This window comes from Trachinotus anak, unplaced genomic scaffold, assembly GCF_046630095.1.
Source record: "Trachinotus anak isolate AG129_WGS33_773 ecotype Australia unplaced genomic scaffold, CSIRO_AGI_Tana_v1 ptg000019l, whole genome shotgun sequence".
NCBI lineage: Eukaryota > Metazoa > Chordata > Actinopteri > Carangiformes > Carangidae > Trachinotus > Trachinotus anak.
The window spans coordinates 8,561,756-8,581,131 of NW_027273870.1; the positions used below are offsets into that span (position 1 = coordinate 8,561,756).

The 19,376-nt window shown below is 40.9% G+C and overlaps 1 protein-coding gene and 1 long non-coding RNA gene across 2 annotated transcripts in view; one reads left to right on the plus strand and one right to left on the minus strand.

Moving 5' to 3' along the window:
* Positions 1-11,339: 11,339 nt before the first annotated feature.
* Positions 11,340-14,714, minus strand: adra2c (adrenoceptor alpha 2C). Its single transcript, XM_071503345.1, has one exon. It carries the CDS (start codon positions 14,309-14,311, stop codon positions 12,959-12,961), a length of 1,353 nt encoding a protein of 450 aa, XP_071359446.1. The 5' UTR covers positions 14,312-14,714; the 3' UTR covers positions 11,340-12,958.
* A 7-nt stretch (positions 14,715-14,721) lies between these two features.
* Positions 14,722-19,376, plus strand: part of LOC139635843 (uncharacterized) — a 49,764-nt gene continuing 45,109 nt past the window's right edge. The window contains exons 1-2 of the long non-coding RNA XR_011694298.1: positions 14,722-15,161; positions 18,996-19,079. This is a non-coding gene — a long non-coding RNA (uncharacterized lncRNA). The remainder of the gene's footprint in view (positions 15,162-18,995; positions 19,080-19,376) is intronic.

A 19,376-nucleotide genomic window follows, 5' to 3' on the forward strand; every position in this document is an offset into this window, starting at 1 on the left:
GCTCAAGATGAATTTTGGTAAGACACAGAAATAAAGAAAGCATAATGAGCATAAGCATAAAGAGTCTAGAGCCATGGTTCATGTCTACACCCTCAGCCAGGCATCGTCCAAGCTTAGTTGACTTTAGGACTTGCACTGACAGAGAGAGAGCTTGCATCTGTGTGTGTGTGTGTGTGTGTGTGTGTGTGTGTGTGTGTGTGTGTGTGAGGGAGAGTATGTGTGGAGTTTCTGTGTGCAAGCCAGTGCATATGCTGGCAGATATGCAGCTGTGTGAGTGTGTGTGTGTGCATTGGTGTGTGCGCAGACACCCCAGGATCAGTTCTGAGGAGTGTGGCTTTATACAGCTATTTACCCAAGAGTCAAATTAATGAGGGAGATTAACAGGCTAATAACTTCAGATTGCTTCAGTTAAGCCATTTTCTCATGATATGCCTGGACCTGACACTGTGCAGAGTTGCCATTTCACACATGACGCACACAATAGGAGATGTCCATGTCAGACGTGTTCTCACCTACTGGAAATACTCCATGGGGCGTTAGGCATGGGGGTAGAACATTATGTAAAAAGTCACAATGCTTTGTTTATATCCCAGTAAAAAACCATGTCCCTTGCTGTTCCTTGAATTTGTCTGAGGATTTTGCCACACGTCTCATTTTCATTATTTTCATTGACGACTTTGTGTAAATAACCATTCTTTTTCACCCTTGGTTGTTTGTATTCTTCTCATGATAGAAACGTATCTGGACAATGACCTGCTCTATTCACACATGCACTCAATTGGACAGTACACAGACTTTGTACTAGGAAGCTGGCGAGATAAAGTCTGTTTAATGTCTGGTCCAAGTAACTCACACATTTGCATCCTCAAATACAGCTCCAGTGGGTAATGTCTAGATAAGTTTAGGGTTGCAGTGCATGTGCTTATTAATGATTCCCTGATATATTGTAAACACTCCCAGGCCCATAAAGCAGAGAAATAAATTGCAAAGCATTGCTAATGAAAAGTGTAGCGGAGGTGCTGGACTGAGACCTCTAAAGAGAGAAAAAGAATGGTGGTATGAATTACACTCTATGGTAGTTGTACTCTGTTCCCAGCCTGTGGAGCTAAAATAGGCACACACTAACATCACTGTAAAGATTTACAGACAGCAATTATTATATTGTTAATTTCTAAAGTTATCTTTCGTAGTATTTAGTAAACAAAGCAGAGGGAGATCTACTTATCATGTATGTCACATAGATCTGCGAGGTGTGTATCATGTATCATTTGTAACATTTCATAGTAAACAGGGTTAATCTGCCACAATTGATTAGATGGTTATGGTTCTAAACAGCTTGTTATCTAATTGAACTCAGTGTTAGACGCTCATAGATTATATGAAACTCAAAATGGAAAGGCATCTTTTCTCTGGAATTAAAGCTCCCATGTGAAATAGATTTTACTGTCAACAATATAAAAGAATTGTGAGTTATAAATCAGAAACAACTACAGACATCAGTGTCACCAAATCACATCGTATTTCACATGGGAGCTTTAACTCCAGTGTCAGGATGTCTCTATGTCATTGCTTGGGTTTTTGTGTGCAGCACACTAACCTGCTGCCGATTCTGTGGCTCTGACTGTCTTTTCTGTTAGGCTCATTCGTGGCTAGCTAATGCTAATAGCAAAATCATGACGCAGAAAATTGTGCTCACGTTGTGATTTCTCTTCCATGGAGGCTCCAGGGTGAAATAATGTGACATTTCAGGCTAACATCATCATGAGTCTGTCCCATCACTAACTTTGTCGCACCTGCTTCGCTGACTCCTGCTCCCTCGGTAGACTTGGCTATGCATGCTTCATTTGAGTGGAAAGGGCAACTGGAATGAGGTGATTGTTATTCATTCTACTTTCTGCATAATATTCATGAGTCACTTCATTACTGCATTTTAATGCAGTCCTTCTTCATATATAATGTGGTGTTTTATATGTATAATGGTGCATGCCAGCAGAATGCAATTGTGCCATCCGTTTCAGCAGCGTACCGGGATCACAGGGGCCAGGAGGGAACTGCGCACCAGACAAGAGGTCACTAAGTTTTCACAAAAAAATTTGACATCACTGAACAGTAACATTATCAGGTTATGAAACAAATGTTTATCAGTGTGTAAATCACAACATTCACTTTTTGAGAAATCCAATATGTTCTGTACTTACAGCTAAAGTAGAAGAGCAAGGGCAAGATTTTCTGACACCACTACTGCAACTGCAACAGCAAATTGGTTTTATATTATAGTCTGGTTTAATACAGGAAAAGTTATTCATGACCTAGGACACGTTTATTCATATTTGACCAAACCAACCATCTTTCCGTAACTTTAACCAAAGTGCTGTTGTTGCTTAAACTTAACCATAGACAGGTTATGGGTATGGGTTAAATGGATCTTTGTAGAAATGCTTTTATATTCGAGATCAAACAGAAGATGGCAGTTGCCTAGCTTTTCATTGTTTTTTTGCTATAAACTATGCCCAGAACAGAAACAGAAATAGTTTACCGCCTCTTCGTTTGATTCTGGAGTCAGCTCGCTCCTCTATGCATGTCAAATAGGAGAAGAATGACCTGTTTTGGTGTTTCAATGTGGATGACGGTAATTTCAGGAACAAGCTGAAACACCTGTGTGGACGCATGTTGCTTTTGCACAAAAACACCATTTTAGAATTTAGCCCACTTAACGTAGACAAAGCCAGTCTGCACTAACAATTTTCAACACATCTATCCTCTTTAGCGTAGCATACAGAGCATGTAAGCCAGCGTGATGGAAATGTCTACTTTTTCTACACAAAACAACGTGTTTGATATGAGGAATTTTAATAAACACAGTTATAATTGTCCTAAAAGGCTAATGATGGACTGCTACTACAGTCTCATTTCATTGTGGCAATTATGTTTCATGATTTATTTACAAATGACAGTTATAGGTTTGATATTCAACAAACAGTGAAAGGCACACTGCATATTATCTTCTCCCTTAAAGGCACACCAGTGTGCATGTAAAATAAAAGGTATGGTTAGGAAGCATTCTGTAGTCATCAAATCTTACTTTAATGCCTCTGACAGTGAAAAAGGCAATAGCGCGTCAAACCTGCATCATCTCTTTTCCTCTGTTTGCTTTGTCTTAGGAAATCATTTTTCATTTTTTACATCATTTTGTTACTGACAGAGAGGAATGGTGTTGGGGGGATGGGATGTATGGATAGAGCGAAATAGAAAACAGGAGTGGGGTATGAACTCCTGACCCTCAGGGTAAGACTGCTAGATGGAGGCGGCTAAACCAGACACCAGAGCATGAGAAAGACATTTCTAAATGCAATAGTCTGATGAAATATAGATCTGCTTTTGTCAAAGGATAAAATTTGTCCTTGGGAAAGATATACTACTATACATTTACAATTCACGTGTATTTTCACAATTCACGTATTTTTAGCCGCTCTAGCAGCATGGCCTCTTTAGTCTTTGGTCCATATTGAAGTATTCTGACAACTACTAAAGTCATTGCCATGACATAACAAGACATTCGTGGCCACTAAAAGGTCGACATTTTTGACCACTTTGGTCCAGATTATATCTTAATGGATATTAGTTGGATGGAAGTTTAGCACAGACATTTCTTTTGCACAGATATTCATGGTCTCCAGAGGATGAAGTCTACAGACTGTGGTGAACTTTTTCTGTCATGCCTCCAGCAGGTTGAACTTGGTGTTGAGTAATACATCAACACCCACTGGATGGATTGGTAAAAAAAAACTTTGTACAGATATTCATTGTTCCCATGATGAATCTTAATGTCTTTGAGGTCATGAGGTTCATTGTGGTTTTGACTGAAGTGTTTCTACAACTGTAAAATGGATTGCTATGAAATTTTGTGCAGACATTCATGTCCTTCTCGGGTGAATTGTAATAGCCTTGGTGATCTCTTAACCTTTCATCAAGTGCCATCACAAGTTCAGAATTTAAATGTGTCCATTTCTTTGGTCTATGACTAAATATCTGCAAAACAAATGGTATCCCATCAGCCTATCTCTCTGTAGCTAGTGTGTGTTTTGTATTTAGCATGCATAACTCACATAACATGGCAAACATTATACCTTCTGAATATCAGCAAGTTACCATTGTCATTGTGCGCATGTTAGCATGCTGATTTTAGCAATTACCTAAACGAAATGCTGTGCCTAAGTATAGCATAACAGACCTGCTAGCATGGCTGTAGACTTTTTAGACCCTGAAAGAAAAATGCAAACAGAAACAAGAACAGACATTTGGGTCTGTAAATTAATCATTATCCCTCATTCACTTCCTCCATCAGCCTTTCCACTCTTTCACAATGTGAATAGTTTTTGCCAAATACGTTTCCAGCTGTGTATAATGGTGCAAAAACTAAGCCTACCCTGAGAGCTATTACATGTCTAGTCAATAAAATAGAATGCCTATTTAAGTTTAAGTTTTGGGTAGTGTATAAAACTTGTTGAATTTAGCAGGCTGTGACTGAGGAGCAGCTTGTGAATGCTAAAACAATAGGCGGTTAAACAATCAGAGCGGCCCATCTGGTGGCACTGTTAGAAAGTAGAAGGTGCTATTCCCCTGTGACAAATCAATCGACAACTCCATTATGCAATCCACAGTGATGACTTCTCTGTTGCCTTGAATTAAAACATTAAATTTGAACCAACAAGCACTGATTGAGCTAAAGAAAATGTTAAGAAGAGTGGCTTTATTAGAGGCTATGTCCGACAAAAAGCATTACAGCTCATGTACTAAAACTAGGAACTGGAGGTGTATTTACACCGGCCTGTGTGTGTGTGTGTGTGCAGGCGTGCGTGTGTGTGTATGTGTATGCTTTATCATGCAAGTGGAGCAGAGGCTGCTTCACAGAATGGATGGCTGCTGTCAGACTGAGGAGAAGAGATAGATTGATCTGGGAAGAGAGAAAAAGAGGGTGAAAGACTGAGGTTGAGATAGTGTGAGGAGTGTGAGACTGATGGCAGATGATGTGCGAGAGATGGAGTTTGCTGCTTTTCCATCCTTACTGGGAGGAGAGTAGAGGTATGGAGAACCCTGAAGAAATAAAAGGATACAGTGATTGATTGTATCAATCACTGTATCACACACACACACACACACACACACAACTGAGCCTCTTGTGCTCGGTGTCCACCTTTTGACTTGTCTGCTAACCACTGAAACATAATCCTTTCTGGGCTGTTTTTATTAATCAAATACTCTAAGTCACATCCAGTTTCTCATTTGCCTGCCAGAAACCACAACTCTCGTGTTGTAACACAGCAGAGACACTGATAGAAAACATAACAAATGACATGGTGTTGTTCACATGCTCCTTGCTTTAAGGTATGAACATGACATTCAGTGAAATCCATTAGAGAACCCTTCATCCTTCACTGTCAAAGCTCTGTTTGTCAGACAATAAAGAAAGAGAGGTGTTTTCATTCACTGCCGCATCGTTACTGTACATCTCTTGTGTCTTAAGTGCTTATAATGTGTGTGTTTTAGGAAAGAGCTTGAGTTTTTGTGCGTTAGACGGGGGGATATTTCGCAGTAATTTTCAACCATTCTTGATTCTTAAAGTGGCAAGTCTTTAACTGTTCTTACTTGCTTCCTTGCCCCAAATTAGATGAGAAGATTGTTCTCACTCCTGTGCCTGTGAGTCATGTATGGCGCTGGAGCCAGGGGGTTGTTGGCCTAGCTTAGTATAAAGAGCCCTCTCTAAAATACACATCTGAGCACCTCTACAGGCTAACGTCTACCCATTGCCTGCATACAAGGCATTCAGGAAACATTGTAATTTATAGCTTCTGCCAATTGTCTGCATGTGGGGGTCGGAGGACTCTTCAATGGGCTTCTTTGCCTGGGGCCCCCCAGAGTCTACAATCACCACTGAGTGTTGGTGGTAAGTAGGCTGACTGCATTAAGTCTTTGGACACAGCAAATAACCTCATTAAGTTCACTCTCAGGAATCTATAAGTCTGCTGGGTTCATAGTTGGTTAGTTTGTAGTGTTAGGGTTTTACAGAACCGCAGACAGACACAAACTAAAGCAGGTAGGTACAATGAGTGTAGTTTAACAAACAAAGATGATTTACAAGCAGAAATGCAAAAACTGAAGAACTGTCATGAAAGCAAAAACCGAGAAAATCCAAATGAAAGAAAAAAAAAAATAGGAGCATGAGGAAAATTCAAGTGAGCTGAACAGACAAACTTAAATACACACAAGGGGAGCAGGTAATAAAACACAGGTGTAACACATTTAAGCAGCACAGGTAATCAGAAAGGCCCCTACAACCTCCCTCTACCCACTTCAAACGCATTCGTATGAAGGCTTCGCCACATTAAGTGTTGTTCCAAACTAATGGCCCTGAAGTGGGGGTGGGTTATAAAGCCCTCCAACACCGATTCTGCGTCCATGCAGGCTTACAAACCACACTCCCAGACAAGTGCAGCATCGTTTTAAGTCTGGGATGGATGAAATGCCACAGTGCTGTCCTGGTGCTGTTGCTTTGGTCTGAATCTGTGAGATAACCCCGCCCCCTCATTTCAATATAACAAATGGAAATATAACATAGAAAGAGCTGCAAAATAAATGTGGCATTGTAAAATAAGTAAAATAAAATAATAAAAATAAGTCCCCCTGAAATCATTTTTATTTCAGGGGGACGGAGCTATTTTTTTATTTACTTAGTCATTTGTAAAGCTATTTATTTTTGTATTTACTCATTTATATATTTATATTTACATTTATTTACATATTTCTACATGTATTATCTAACTTATTTATTTCAGGATTGATTTCATAGCTGTATTTATCTAAGTATGTATTTTTTTTTTTTTATTTAATATTGATTTATATGGTAAGTCAAACTATTAAACCTGCATTAGGTGATTTTTTTTTTTTTTTTTTGCCACTTCAGCAGTGGATCTAAACACAACACTGGCTTGTTATCTTTTATAAACATGTTTTATAAACAGCAAACAGCTGGTTATTTACACATCCAGCATATACAGAACATAAACAGCATTCATTTGGAGTTGTGTTTGCGGATGTCAAATCTAAGTCTCTTCTTTTAGTTCTGGTTTGGTCCAGACTGACTCCTGAGAAAAATATTGGGCTCTTAAATTCCCAATGTTCTCTTATGTTTACAAGCAAGCAATTAAAGTAAAAATAGAGTAAAAAGTTAAAGCAATTACAAAAAGTCATAAAATTAACTGTTAAAAATATTGATTATAAATAAATGCCCACATATAATAATGGTGAGCACTTTATGCACTATAAGTTTTGTGTCTATGTGTGCCCCCTTTGCAGAGTAATTCTCTTGTTGTATTTCTCAAGATTTTGATTAACCCTGAAAAAGATGTGGAATTTCCACAAAAAATAAATGAGAAGGAAGATGGAGGTTACAGCAGATGAGCTCAAGAGAATGAATAGGGTGAGGCGCAATGGAGAAGAGACAAACTCAGGATGTATGATGATACTAAAGAAGATAGAGGCAGGGGGAAAAAAAAGTAAATTATCTCTAATTTCCCTAAACACATTCAAGTGATGCATAATCCCTTCCACATTCAAAACATGAGCATCATTTCAGAGGGAATGTAGCCTTAGAGCCTCTTGTGACGACTTACCACAACATACTGTGTAAATATGAAATACTTTACAGTCTGCCCTGTCTTGAATTGGCACTTCCCGCCCACCAAGCACTCGTGCAGGTTTGCTGAAATTAGTTATGACACGTGTGAGGGAGGCTGAGAAGACGGGGGATTTTAGAGGTCAGGCTGAGTTGAAGACATCATCGCTGCCTACCAGAAAGGAAGGCAGCATAGGCATTCATGAATATATTTTCCCTTTTAAAGGACTTGTCTTGTCTGATCAGAGAACCAAAATGTTCAAACTGAAGTACAGTGAGGTAAGCTAGAGGGTATGTTTGGATTGCAGATTATATACAACTCTTAGATGAATAAATTAGGTACATTTAAATAATTCACTTGCTGATAATGAAACATCTATACTGAATGAAAATATAAACACAACACTTTTGTTTTTGCTTCCATTTTTCATGAGTTGAAATAAAAGATCTAAGATTTTATCTGTACACACAAAAGTTGTCTGTCTCTCAAATCTGGTTCACAAATGTGTTTGTCACTGTTGGTGAGCACTTCTCCTTTGCCAAAATAATCCATCCACCTGAAAGGTGTAGCAGATCCAGATGCTGATAACACAGTTTGTTGCACAGGTGTGTCCTGGGTTGGTCACAATAAAAGGCCACTCTAAAATGTGAAGTTTTATTTTGAAAAAAATAATTTACTAGGCTCTGAATCATGGATTTTGTAGGAGGGTTCTGATCCGTGACCCTCCCCCCAAAAATGCACATCTGCATTCCAAGTCATGAGAAATCCATAGTTCAGTACCTAATAAATGGGTTTTTTTGAAAATAAAACTGCACATTTTAGAGTGGCCTTTTATTGTGACCAGCCCAGGGCCACACCTGTGCAAAAATTATGCTGTGTAATCAGCATCTTGATATGCCACACCTGTCAGGCGTCAGGTTATTTCATCTAAAGAAAAATGGAGGCAAAACAAGTGTTGCATTTATATTTTTGTTCAGTTTAGTTCATTCTCCTTTTGATGGGTTTTGCTTCAGAGCTGCCATCAAACCATCTGCAGCATGAGGATGTGACCCACTGACACCGTAAGCCATAAACACTTTGATGGGGGCAGCGATGACAGAATACATTGTGCCTAGTCATGGAGGTGACACTAGTCAGCTCTCAGGGACAAATGAATTAGCATGAGGCAGGCAGGGAAAGACGTACAACGGCGTGAAGTGTCTTTTTTGACCCAGAAGCAGACACTGAAATCAAAGAGAGTTTTGGTAAGTGATTTAATAAGGTAAACTGTAGAAGAGGGTTGAAGGATTTGAGGGGGTAAGGGCAAAGGCAGAGGCAGGCTGTAAGATGCGGTGATTGGCTGAAGGCTGAGGGCTGAGGTTAGCAGCTACTTGCAGGGATGGGTTAGTCTGGCACTGGAGTTCTGAGGCACAAGAGAAGCTTGGTTAGTAAAGAACACAAGAAATAGCACGAGGAACAATCAGGTATAATAGAATGAGGGGCTGAGAGAGTGGCTACCATGTGAACGGGCTGAACAATCTGGCGATGGGTGGAAGCAGAGTCAGAGTACCTGAACTGTGAGTGATGAGTTGATTGTAGACAGGTGTGCAGAGACACCAGGAAGCAGGAGAGGTAAGCCGCACGACACACACACATATACACAGACAAACATGGGAGGAGGAGACACAAGAGAAACACAAAGGAAGGGAAAAAAAAACCAAACTCACTACTAGAGCCGTGACAGAAGGGGTGTGTTATATACTGTTTCTGGGCTGAACTAAATTGTCTGCCCTCCTGACAAACTCACCTAAATCTGAGCTCTGACTGGATTGCAGGGTCTCTCACTGTACCTATAATATAAAGGCCGAAAAAGTCAGAAATTTTTTTTTTTTTTAAATTGCATACTGTTTCAGTAAAAGCTGACACTGCTGACCTCTACTTGTGGATTGATCAGAGCTCTTTCTCATACCTGGCGCATAACCGCTCATCAGGCTTTGTAAAAGCCCTCCTGGGAACTACATGCCATATAAATATAGTGGAGTCAGTGCATAAGTTCCATCTCTGGAGGACATACTAAATGATGCGCTAGGGGAAGGATACTGTTTACACCTATGATGAGCAACAGGGACTCAGGCAGTGGGAGAGTCAGAACTGACTTTGAACAGGAGAAAACTGTTTATTCAAATAACACGAACATCTTTGGTAAACCAAATCTAAGTCTGGGCAGACAATAGGAGACTTCTGATTTTTGGAGCCAGAGTTGCAGTACTGTGGTGAAGGACATGCAGGGACAGCAAACTTCGTACAATGTACAAATGTTTGTCTGTTAAGTCAAATCCAAGCTCTTCCGAGTCTGATTCATTAGAAAGCAAAAATGTCCTTCTCACTGTCGGCGTTCTGTGCACTGAAACTGCAAAGTTTTAGTCACAGACCATCAAAAGTCGTCATATTCACAATATGAAAAAACTATTTGATGCTTTAACCACAGGCTGCAACAACCAATCAAAAAGGACTGCTTTCACAAACACCTTGAATGATCACAATAAGTGAGTAAACAACACACATACATCCCTGACACAAGGCAAACAGTATATCTCTGGAACTATAGAATACAATAAAACACTTAAAATAGCAAAGGCTGGATGGAGTTGCAAAATAAGTTATTTATATTGTGAAAGATGATTTGAAAGTGGAGAGTTGGAGGAAGATAACAACCTGACAACAACCAGTTCAAGTGTCATTTCTCTGTTCTGGATCTTGATTTTTTTAATGAATTGCTGATGGTGTAACACAGCAGTTCCCAGCCTTTTTTTGTCTGACATACCCCCATAGCTCTATAAGATGAGTTCAAGTACCCCCTTGATCAACACCACCCATCAGTTCCAACTTTGCTTATTTGAATGGACTTAAAGCTGCATCTTATTTAACACATTAACACAAGCAGATATTGTTAGATGTTTTTTCATACAGGCCATAGAAACCCTGGACTTGTTGATGCTTAGGCTTGGTCCGTTTTTCAGTGGGTTCTGTAAGGTTTGCATCCACACAGCTGCCACACGAAGTGTAAGAAGCTTGACATTTCAACTATTTTATTCTACTGTAAATCATCTTATTAGCTCGCATATTGACAAATTTATTAGCACAATATTCAGGTGATTCAACTGATTCAGGTCCCGTGCAGTCGGCCTAACGTTGCTGGTTATTATGACAAATACACTATTGTTTCTAGTTAGTGTGTTTAATTCACACTTTTCCATCTACCGCCCAAGCAACTGCAATCGTACCCCAGTGGGTGCAAGTAGCTGTTTGGGAATCACTAGTGTAATTGTCTTATGTGCTTTGGCGCTAGTGTAAAGACGTTTCCTGACCAAAACATTTCCCTGCAGCTGTTAAGCTTTTGCACATTAGGCTACATTTAAAGTTTGAATTATTACAAACCATCAATAATTCAACCTAATCTAAATTTTCATATCCTGTGCTGCAAATTTTCCTAAATATCTTCCAACCAAGGCATGAATGGTGTTGATATAATTTACACTTTTATCACAGTTTAATGGCTTTTTCTTCGCCAACAGCTTACCAAGGAGGCTAACTAAAAATGACTGCATTTAAAAAAAAAGATCATTAGTCATATGTTGTGAGTCACACCAGTAACGGCGTCAGAGTAATAAACAAACAACACTGACACAGCAGTAAACTCTTTATTTGATCTTTTCGAATGTGCTCAAAGCAGAGAAGTAAACACTTGTTCTTTTAGAAAAGGACAGAGGTTGGTGTAACATGAGAATCGTTCAGAGCCTTGATAATTTTACAAACAATACATTTTTATCATATTCATACATGTGTGATTATGAGGTACCACACGATAATACTGTACTGTCTTCAGTTATTTACACAAGGAAAAAAAGCATTAGCCCTTCTGGCTATAAATGCTTGAAATGTGAGGATGAAAATATTGACTATATAAGTCAATTTTATGTCTTTATGTTCATAATAACAACGTGTACGAGTGTTGTTATGTGTGTGCGAGCAGCAGACATTAAAACAGCAGTAAGGTGTTTGGTTTTTACTGTGGCTTCATGTTTTTTTGTGGCTGTAAGGGAGAGAAAAGATATGTGACAGACAATAGGATGGAGAAGAAGAGAAAGACACTTGACGAGAGAGAATTAGGACGTTTGAGAAACCAGGCTTGTATACACACACAGACACGCGCACACACACACACACACACACACACACACACACACACACACACACACACACACACACACACACACACACACTAACTGGCAGTTGGGATGCAGTAAACTCGCTGCCTCGCTTTATCACAACACAGTTCCTCATGTTATTCACTTTGTCCTCTCTTTCTCTTTCACACAAACACACACACACAGACACACAGTGAAAGCCTCAGTGGGTTCCCATCGGTCTCAGCAGTACTCCTGTATTCCATCTATTTTTCTCAGAGGGGAGAAGAAGGTGCAAGCTCATGCCTGGGAGGGAAATTGCCCGAGATGCCACTCTTCTGTACATGCCACCGTATCCAGAGCAAGTTCACCAAAACATGTCCTAAAGGAAAGTTTCCACCGCAGTTTCCAGTAAAGACACAGAACACTGAGGCAGAAATATAACTTAGTAGTTTTTGAGGATGAGTCTTTTTTTTTTCTCTTTTTTTTTTTTTTTTTTTTTTTACAGTTTTGCTACTGAAACAGTAAGCAAAGAGCCCCTTCGTCCCATTGGTCCTCATGTTGAGAGCGTGTCGTCAGTAGAAAGGTAAAGAGACGGAGAGAGAGAAGATAGGTACGACCCTCTAAAGTCACAAACAACAGTTGTGTGGAGATTGTCAAGGCCTTCGCATTATATTCAGTGAATGAGGTCACATTATAAATGAAGTGTCTCTGTAAACCCTTTGCCTCCTGTGCAAGTGCAGCCACTGTAGTGTGCATGCATCAAAGTAACTGTTACGAGTCAGTTTGTTGTGTTTAAATGAAGGGACAAGTCAATGAGGAGGGGGAATGAGCTGAAACCCACATCAGAGTCCAAATGTAGCCTGAATGGCATTTGATGAAAGCCTCCTCTGTGATTATTATCAGAGTGCTTACTTGTACTTTAAACCCCTTTCCTGCACCTCAGGTCAATCCTTTGATTCTTTAAGTAACTCTTCATTTCAAGTGCAATCCCTGAAAGTAAAAGTGTAAAACCACCCAAGGCCAGCACTTTATCCTACAGCTCAGAACACTTCAGATTTATGTCTGCAGCATAAAATGTCTATTAAAAACTCAGCCATGCAGGACCCCCCCACCCCTTCAGAAAGAGCGTTTCCATGACTTACAGAGGATCTTCTGGAAGGCTCTGCGGAAGTCCTGGTTAAAGATGGTGTAGATGACTGGGTTTAAGGAGCTGTTGCAGTAGCCAATCCAGAAAAAGAATTTGAACAGTGTTCCTGGGATCTGGCACGGCTCCCGGCAGATTCCATACAGGCTGTAGGAGAAGAAGAAGGGGAACCAGCACACGACGAATACGCCCATAACGACGGCAAGGACGAAGGTGAAGCGTTTCTCCCGAGCGGCAGAGACTTTCTTGCGGTTGACGGTGCTCCGGCGTTTGCGACGAGATGAGAACAGCTCCATGGACTTTGAACTGGTGCGTGACTTCCTGCTGGAAAATTTAGAGGCAGAGCTGCTCTTCCGGCTGGACTTCCTGTCTTTCCTGTTGTCGTGGTGGTGTCTGGAGGAAGTGGAACTTTTCTTGGGTTTCTCATCTGATGAGCTGCTATCTTCAAAGTCGTCGTCGTGGTCTGTCAGTGTGTGTTTCGGCTCGTTTGGTAGAGGGGATTGAGCTGCCTGCGCCTGGCAGTGCCCATTCTCACGGTCCTGGTCTTTCATGCTTCCGCCCCTGTTGGACTTTAATGACCCGCCTCTGCCTGGTTCAGCTTGTTCCATCCCATTCTCCAGTGGGGAGTCCACATCCCTCTTCTTCTCTGACAGTGTTCTGGTCCTGGTCTTTGCCACCTGGTAGATCCGGATATATACCAGGATCATGATAACACAGGGGGCAAAGAAGGATCCAATGCTGGAGTAGAGGATATACCAGGTCTCATCATTCAGGATACACTGGGGACTGGCCTCATTGCTGCTCCTGTCCATTGATATGAGAGGTGGAAAGGAGATGACGGCTGAGATCAACCACACCACCACAATCATCCCTTTAACTCTTTTCGGTGTTCTCTTTAAGTTGTACTCTACAGCCTGTGTCACTGACCAGTACCTGTCCAAACTAATAGCGCACAGGTGAACAATTGAAGAGGTGCAGAATAAAACGTCCAGGGCCAGGTAGATGTCACACCATATTTTGCCAAAAAACCAGTAGCCCATGAGTTCATTTGCCAGAGAAAAGGGCATGACTAGGGTGGCCACCAGTATGTCGGCACTGGCCAGGGAGACAAGAAAAAGGTTCTGGGGTGGTTTCAGGGCTCTGCTCGTTAACACAGCGATAACAACCAATACGTTCCCGACTATTGTAAACAAAATCAGAAAGCTGACCAGTCCAGCCAGACCCCAGATAGCGAGCTGGGTGTACTGGCTCTGAGAAGTGGAATTAGAGGAGATATTTTCTGCCAGTATCCCGTCCTCCACGCTGGACATATTAATAAAATCCATCTTGAGTTTTTTTTTTTTTTTTTTTCTAGCAGGGTATGACTTTTAAAAAATTACAATGTGCCGAAATAATATGTAGAAATATCCCATCACGACTTCAGCGCATATTTCACAGGAATCTACATCTAATGGTATTTTACGTCTGTGCTCACCTGCGATATTCCACATCCTGCATACAAGTCTCTCCTTCAGAAAAAAAAGAAGAGAGACAGACCGAGAGAGAAGGATGGATAGAGGTCGTAATATGCAAAGTCTATTAAGTCCTTATTCCAGAAACGTGCAGGCTGCTCAGCAGCACAATTTCCATGCCTATGGAGCGGGCTCCCTCCTCATCGCGTCCTCTCCCATCCCGACTGCGCCCGCATCCCTCCACCTCCGCCTCCCCGTTGTGTCCTGAGAGAGGTTTGTAACAACCACGTGTCTTTTTTTTTTTTTTTTTTTTTTTTTTTTTTCATACATCAGAAAAAAACTAGCAAGTGCTCCCCTACGCCCTAGAGAAGAGATGGAAGCGATTAGTGGAGGAGCAGGGATGGAGCCGGTGAAATAAGCAGAAATTCGCGGAACTTCATTTGAGATTATAAGAGCGTGTCCAGTGTGGGGGGGGCGCCTGTCGAACGTGTGCCCTGCCAGAGCAAATTGGCTGACAGTCAAAGTCGGACAATTGATCTGTGTCTCTGCTTATTTGACTTTTTGAAGGTCACTTTCAGTATTGAGAGTGTGCTCCTGTGTGTTTTAATAGGCAGAGTGAGCAGGAGCCGCTTGATGGAGGTCACATTGCTGTCAAAAGGCACAGACTGATAACGGCGGAGTCCCGCACCAAGGAGAGCTCTGCCCTTCTGTGCGCACACTGGAGGTCAGTATTGTAACAGCCAGTCCAGGAGGGACGAACAGGCAAACACATGCACCACGAACATGAGCAGCATTAGCTGTATACAATAACATATCTGCACAGCCATCAGGTAAATAGATGTTCCAGTATGTATTGATTAACGTAAGCCCTTTGGGATAAACATGGAAAGAGCTTGTATGACCTTAGACTGGAAACTCTTATCATTTCCCTGCACTCTTCTGCCATTAATAGTTTGTGTGTTTGTGTTGTGGTAATTGTGTTGATAAGAAGATTACAGGATTACATGTGCAGTTGTCATGTTGTGATGGCGCTGAGAAGCACTCTGCTTTTGGGGATATCAAAGGCGCTAAATCATCTGCATGGAAAGCAGTGTGAATATAGACAGAGTAGAGGGCTGGCAGTAATGGCTTCATCCCCTGGATGGGCTTTATCACAGGAAATAAAGCGCTGAATCAACTATGACACAGACTTCCAGGTTATCTTGTTTGGAATTATTTATTTATGTGTTTTCATTTCCCATGAGGACACACTTACCACAGAAATTATCAGAGCACCCTCTAACTGTGTCTTTCCTTACCCATAACTCTCTATGTGCTTTTCTCTCTCTGCGTCTTTCTCCAGCATGCGCATATTCTTTAAGGCTATCAAATGGATGGTGCAGCAGCAGTAGCCTGCTGTCAAGGTTGTTCAGATTAAATCCAAGATCACGTCAGTAAAGTCAGTCCGAAAAAAAAAAAAAAAAAAGCTTGTGTAAAAAGTTTTAGGCCTTCCTTTTTGCTCTCTGCTTTGCTTTGTTACCTCATCTGATCTGGGTGGTGCTGCCACCTGGAGAAAGCCTGTCTCCTCTTTAGCATACAGCCTGGTATTAAGTTCCTGAACCAGTGCATTTATTGACCATGTCTCCCAACTAAGTACCTGCCATTAATCAATGAGTGCTCAGCCACACTGAATTAAAGAGCAGCCCCAAATGCTCAAGTCCAAATTGATCCTCATCAAGGCTATGAGGTGGAATGACGAGGGCTCCGGGGGTTGTGGTCCATCTGCCTGCATGGGAAATACGGTCAGGATGGTGAACTTTCTCTAAATTGTCCCCCACCGTTCCCAAAAACACCCTGCTCCCTCTCATGCTTTCTGTTTAAATTGAACAGGCTAGAGTGATGCGGTGAGTCTGTGTGGATGCACTCTAAGCTGATTTTGAACAGACAGACAAGCCTTATTATGGTCATTAAGTTGTGTCCCAGGGCCACAGCTCTGCCCATATAATTAGGGCACCAGTGAGCGATATCCACTATTACCAAGCTCTTTTTTAGTTTCCAACATTGTTCTCTGCTCTGAGGGAATAAGCAGAGTCTTCCTACCACTAGCCTGGCTAGTATTGATTACTTTTATCTACTTAGATCAAGCCTTTGTGCTTTTTCACCCCTTTCAAACTTAGTGACATACTGAATTGTCCTCCTTTTTTGTGCTGTTTTATTCTTTGTTATTCTATAGTTGTACAAAGTGTGGCCCTTGTTTGCTCCTTGTATCAGGGTGGTTACTTGCTTGCAGTCCTTTGCACTTTTATTGAAGGGACACACTGCAGTATTTGTGGACCTGAGAATGAACGAGGTGCCCAGAGCTTCCTATTTACAGGGTGAAAGAGAAGCAATATGAGCCTAATAAGATTCACCTAAGAGAACTTCAAAAACCTAATAACATCTGATGTGTTCTCACAAGGTTAACATGACTGGCCTTTTGTGGCCCACTGAAATCCAATACAGTGACCACTCCAGTTATTGTGTTTCATCACACAATCAGCCCCTCATAATAGCCACAAGACATAATGCCACAGACCTCTACCTCCTACTTCAGAACTTGTGTCATATTGCACATGAATGTACGACAAGAGCACTGAATTAAGTCAGCCACATGCTGACAAAGGGCTAAGAAATCAAAGCTGCTAACAGTAACGACAGCCACTTGTAATTGTCCCACCCTCCCTAATGTGCAGTGGTTTCCATACGGGCCCACTGCATAAAGGAAGGTATGATACCAGCTGTTGACAGAGACAAATGACAGTGCTACCTGTGCAGGCAACTACAGAGCCTAGAACAAATAGTTCAGCGAAGGAACATCCAGCCCAGGGGAGTGTCTCTCTTGGTATCACCACCTCACAGAACAGGGTGTGCTTTTTATCTAGTACCTTGCCTTTCTGTGACAAATTACCTTGCAGGAAGAACAGCAAAACAAGATCATTGGAATAGTTGATTTTGATTTTTTGGACTGCTTTCAAATTGAGGGATTTCCATTTTTTTGGTAACGTTAAGATAAAATGCCCGTATCTCGTGCTGTAAATAATGTAATGTGAAGTAAAACCAAACTAGTTATAGCCTACAAGTGGAGAGGAGAAGTTTATCAATGAGCAGTAGACTGACAAGCTCTGTGTGGAGGGCTGAAAGGTTTATATTTAACCACAGTGGTCCAGGTTCAAGTCCGGCCCGAGGCCCTTGCTGCATGTCATCTCTTTTCCTCTCTAATACTAATTGCAAAGCAGTAGTACACTGCATTTTTCATTACCCTTGATATTTTTGGGTTATGGGTACATGAGATCGACAGTTTGTTTGGTGTCCTTGACTAATTTTATCCTGAACAGATTAGCACTAGGCTTCAGGTAAGGTTCACTAACCTTATCTAAGTACTTCCATTTATACTCTGTCCCTGTGTAGTTGGATTAGCAAGTATTTGAAACATGAATGTGATTACTCTAGACATCAAACAGACACTGAAGTCCAAATCAAGGAACGTTACTCATGCCCACCCCTAGCAATTAGTTATTTTTCTTATCTAATGCATACCATATCCCATATACCAGTTTTACTAGTTTCAATTTTGTGACAGAATCAATGAATGTGTTCAATTTTTTCTGGTGATAGATTGCTAGGTAGATATATTTGTGAAATTATTCAGCTACAGTTAATTTATAGGTAACCTACAGATAATGTTAGTTAGTTACAGCAAAGAAGATATGTTTTTTTTGGTAACGTCACATTTTCTAAGTAATCCACACTACACTGTATATAAGTTAGCTCACAGTTTGTGTTATTAGGTCTACTTCAAACCATATTGTCTTTGGTGATCAACCAACGTTTCAGTTTATCCAATGACCGTGACCCTGACTTTAAGATGAATGTTTAAAAGACACATGAAGCGTGAAGCGTCTTGCTCAGGACAGATGAGTATGTACTGATTAGAGTAAAACTGATGAGGCTTTTAGGAGCCAGCTGCCATCACCACCCACAAACATGACGCATTCTGCTGGAAAACGCAAATTAACATGGTCACTGTTTAATCCGAAACACCGGCAAGGGCTATTGTAAGCCCTGAACTAGTCATGTTTTGAGTAGGTATGAAGTGCAAAATTGCATAGCCTACACTGTTTACACACTGCTGTCATCTTTTTTGCTGAGAGAGGATGTAGACTGAGGTTTGTGGCTCCACATTTGGAATCCATATTGCTCTGTGTACATATGGTTGATTATGGCATATGCTTTTTAGCTATCAGGGTCCAAGCTTCTGCACCCCTAAAAAGAGGCAGTGGAAGAAGCATCACTTGATGGCCCCTGCACTGTTCAGTATTGGATGTCTATCAAACGGAACACTTCATGACCTGAATCGATTTTGTTTTCAGCCCACATTGTGAAATGTATATCCTAATAGTGATGTGAATATTAAAAATTGAGAAGTATGTAGCTGTAACTAAGGAAGTTCATATAATTTAACTTGGTTACATTTTGTATTACTTGTGGCCTACATTTACACAATTTGATGTCTGTAAATAGTAAAACAAGTTTCATCTAGGTGTTGAGAAGAGCTGCCGCATATAGAAGAGGGCACTGAAGTATTAGAGAGCACCATGGATGCCCCTGAAGCGCTAGAAAAAAGGTAAATATGGTCTGTCAATAAACATGACACAGTGAAATAGCTCCAATTAGCTCCTTTGCTGATCGTATATAATCCTTTCTCATTAGTCTTCAGAATGAGTGTCCAAGATGAAGAAAACCTAATCATGGATGAACATGAGATTAATGACCTCAGGAACAGCATGTCAGTTGTGATCAATGTTCTTTTTCATATGGTATTGTAGGAATAGAATAGACGTAGATTTACAATTATTCTTGGTATTTACTAATTTGTTTGACAGTGGGAGGCACGGTGGTACAGTGGTTATAACTGTCGCCT

Excerpts from the sequence above, each read along its gene's own strand:
- adra2c (XM_071503345.1), bottom strand. The coding sequence starts at position 14,311 with ATGGATTTTATTAATATGTCCAGCGTGGAGGACGGGATACTGGCAGAA.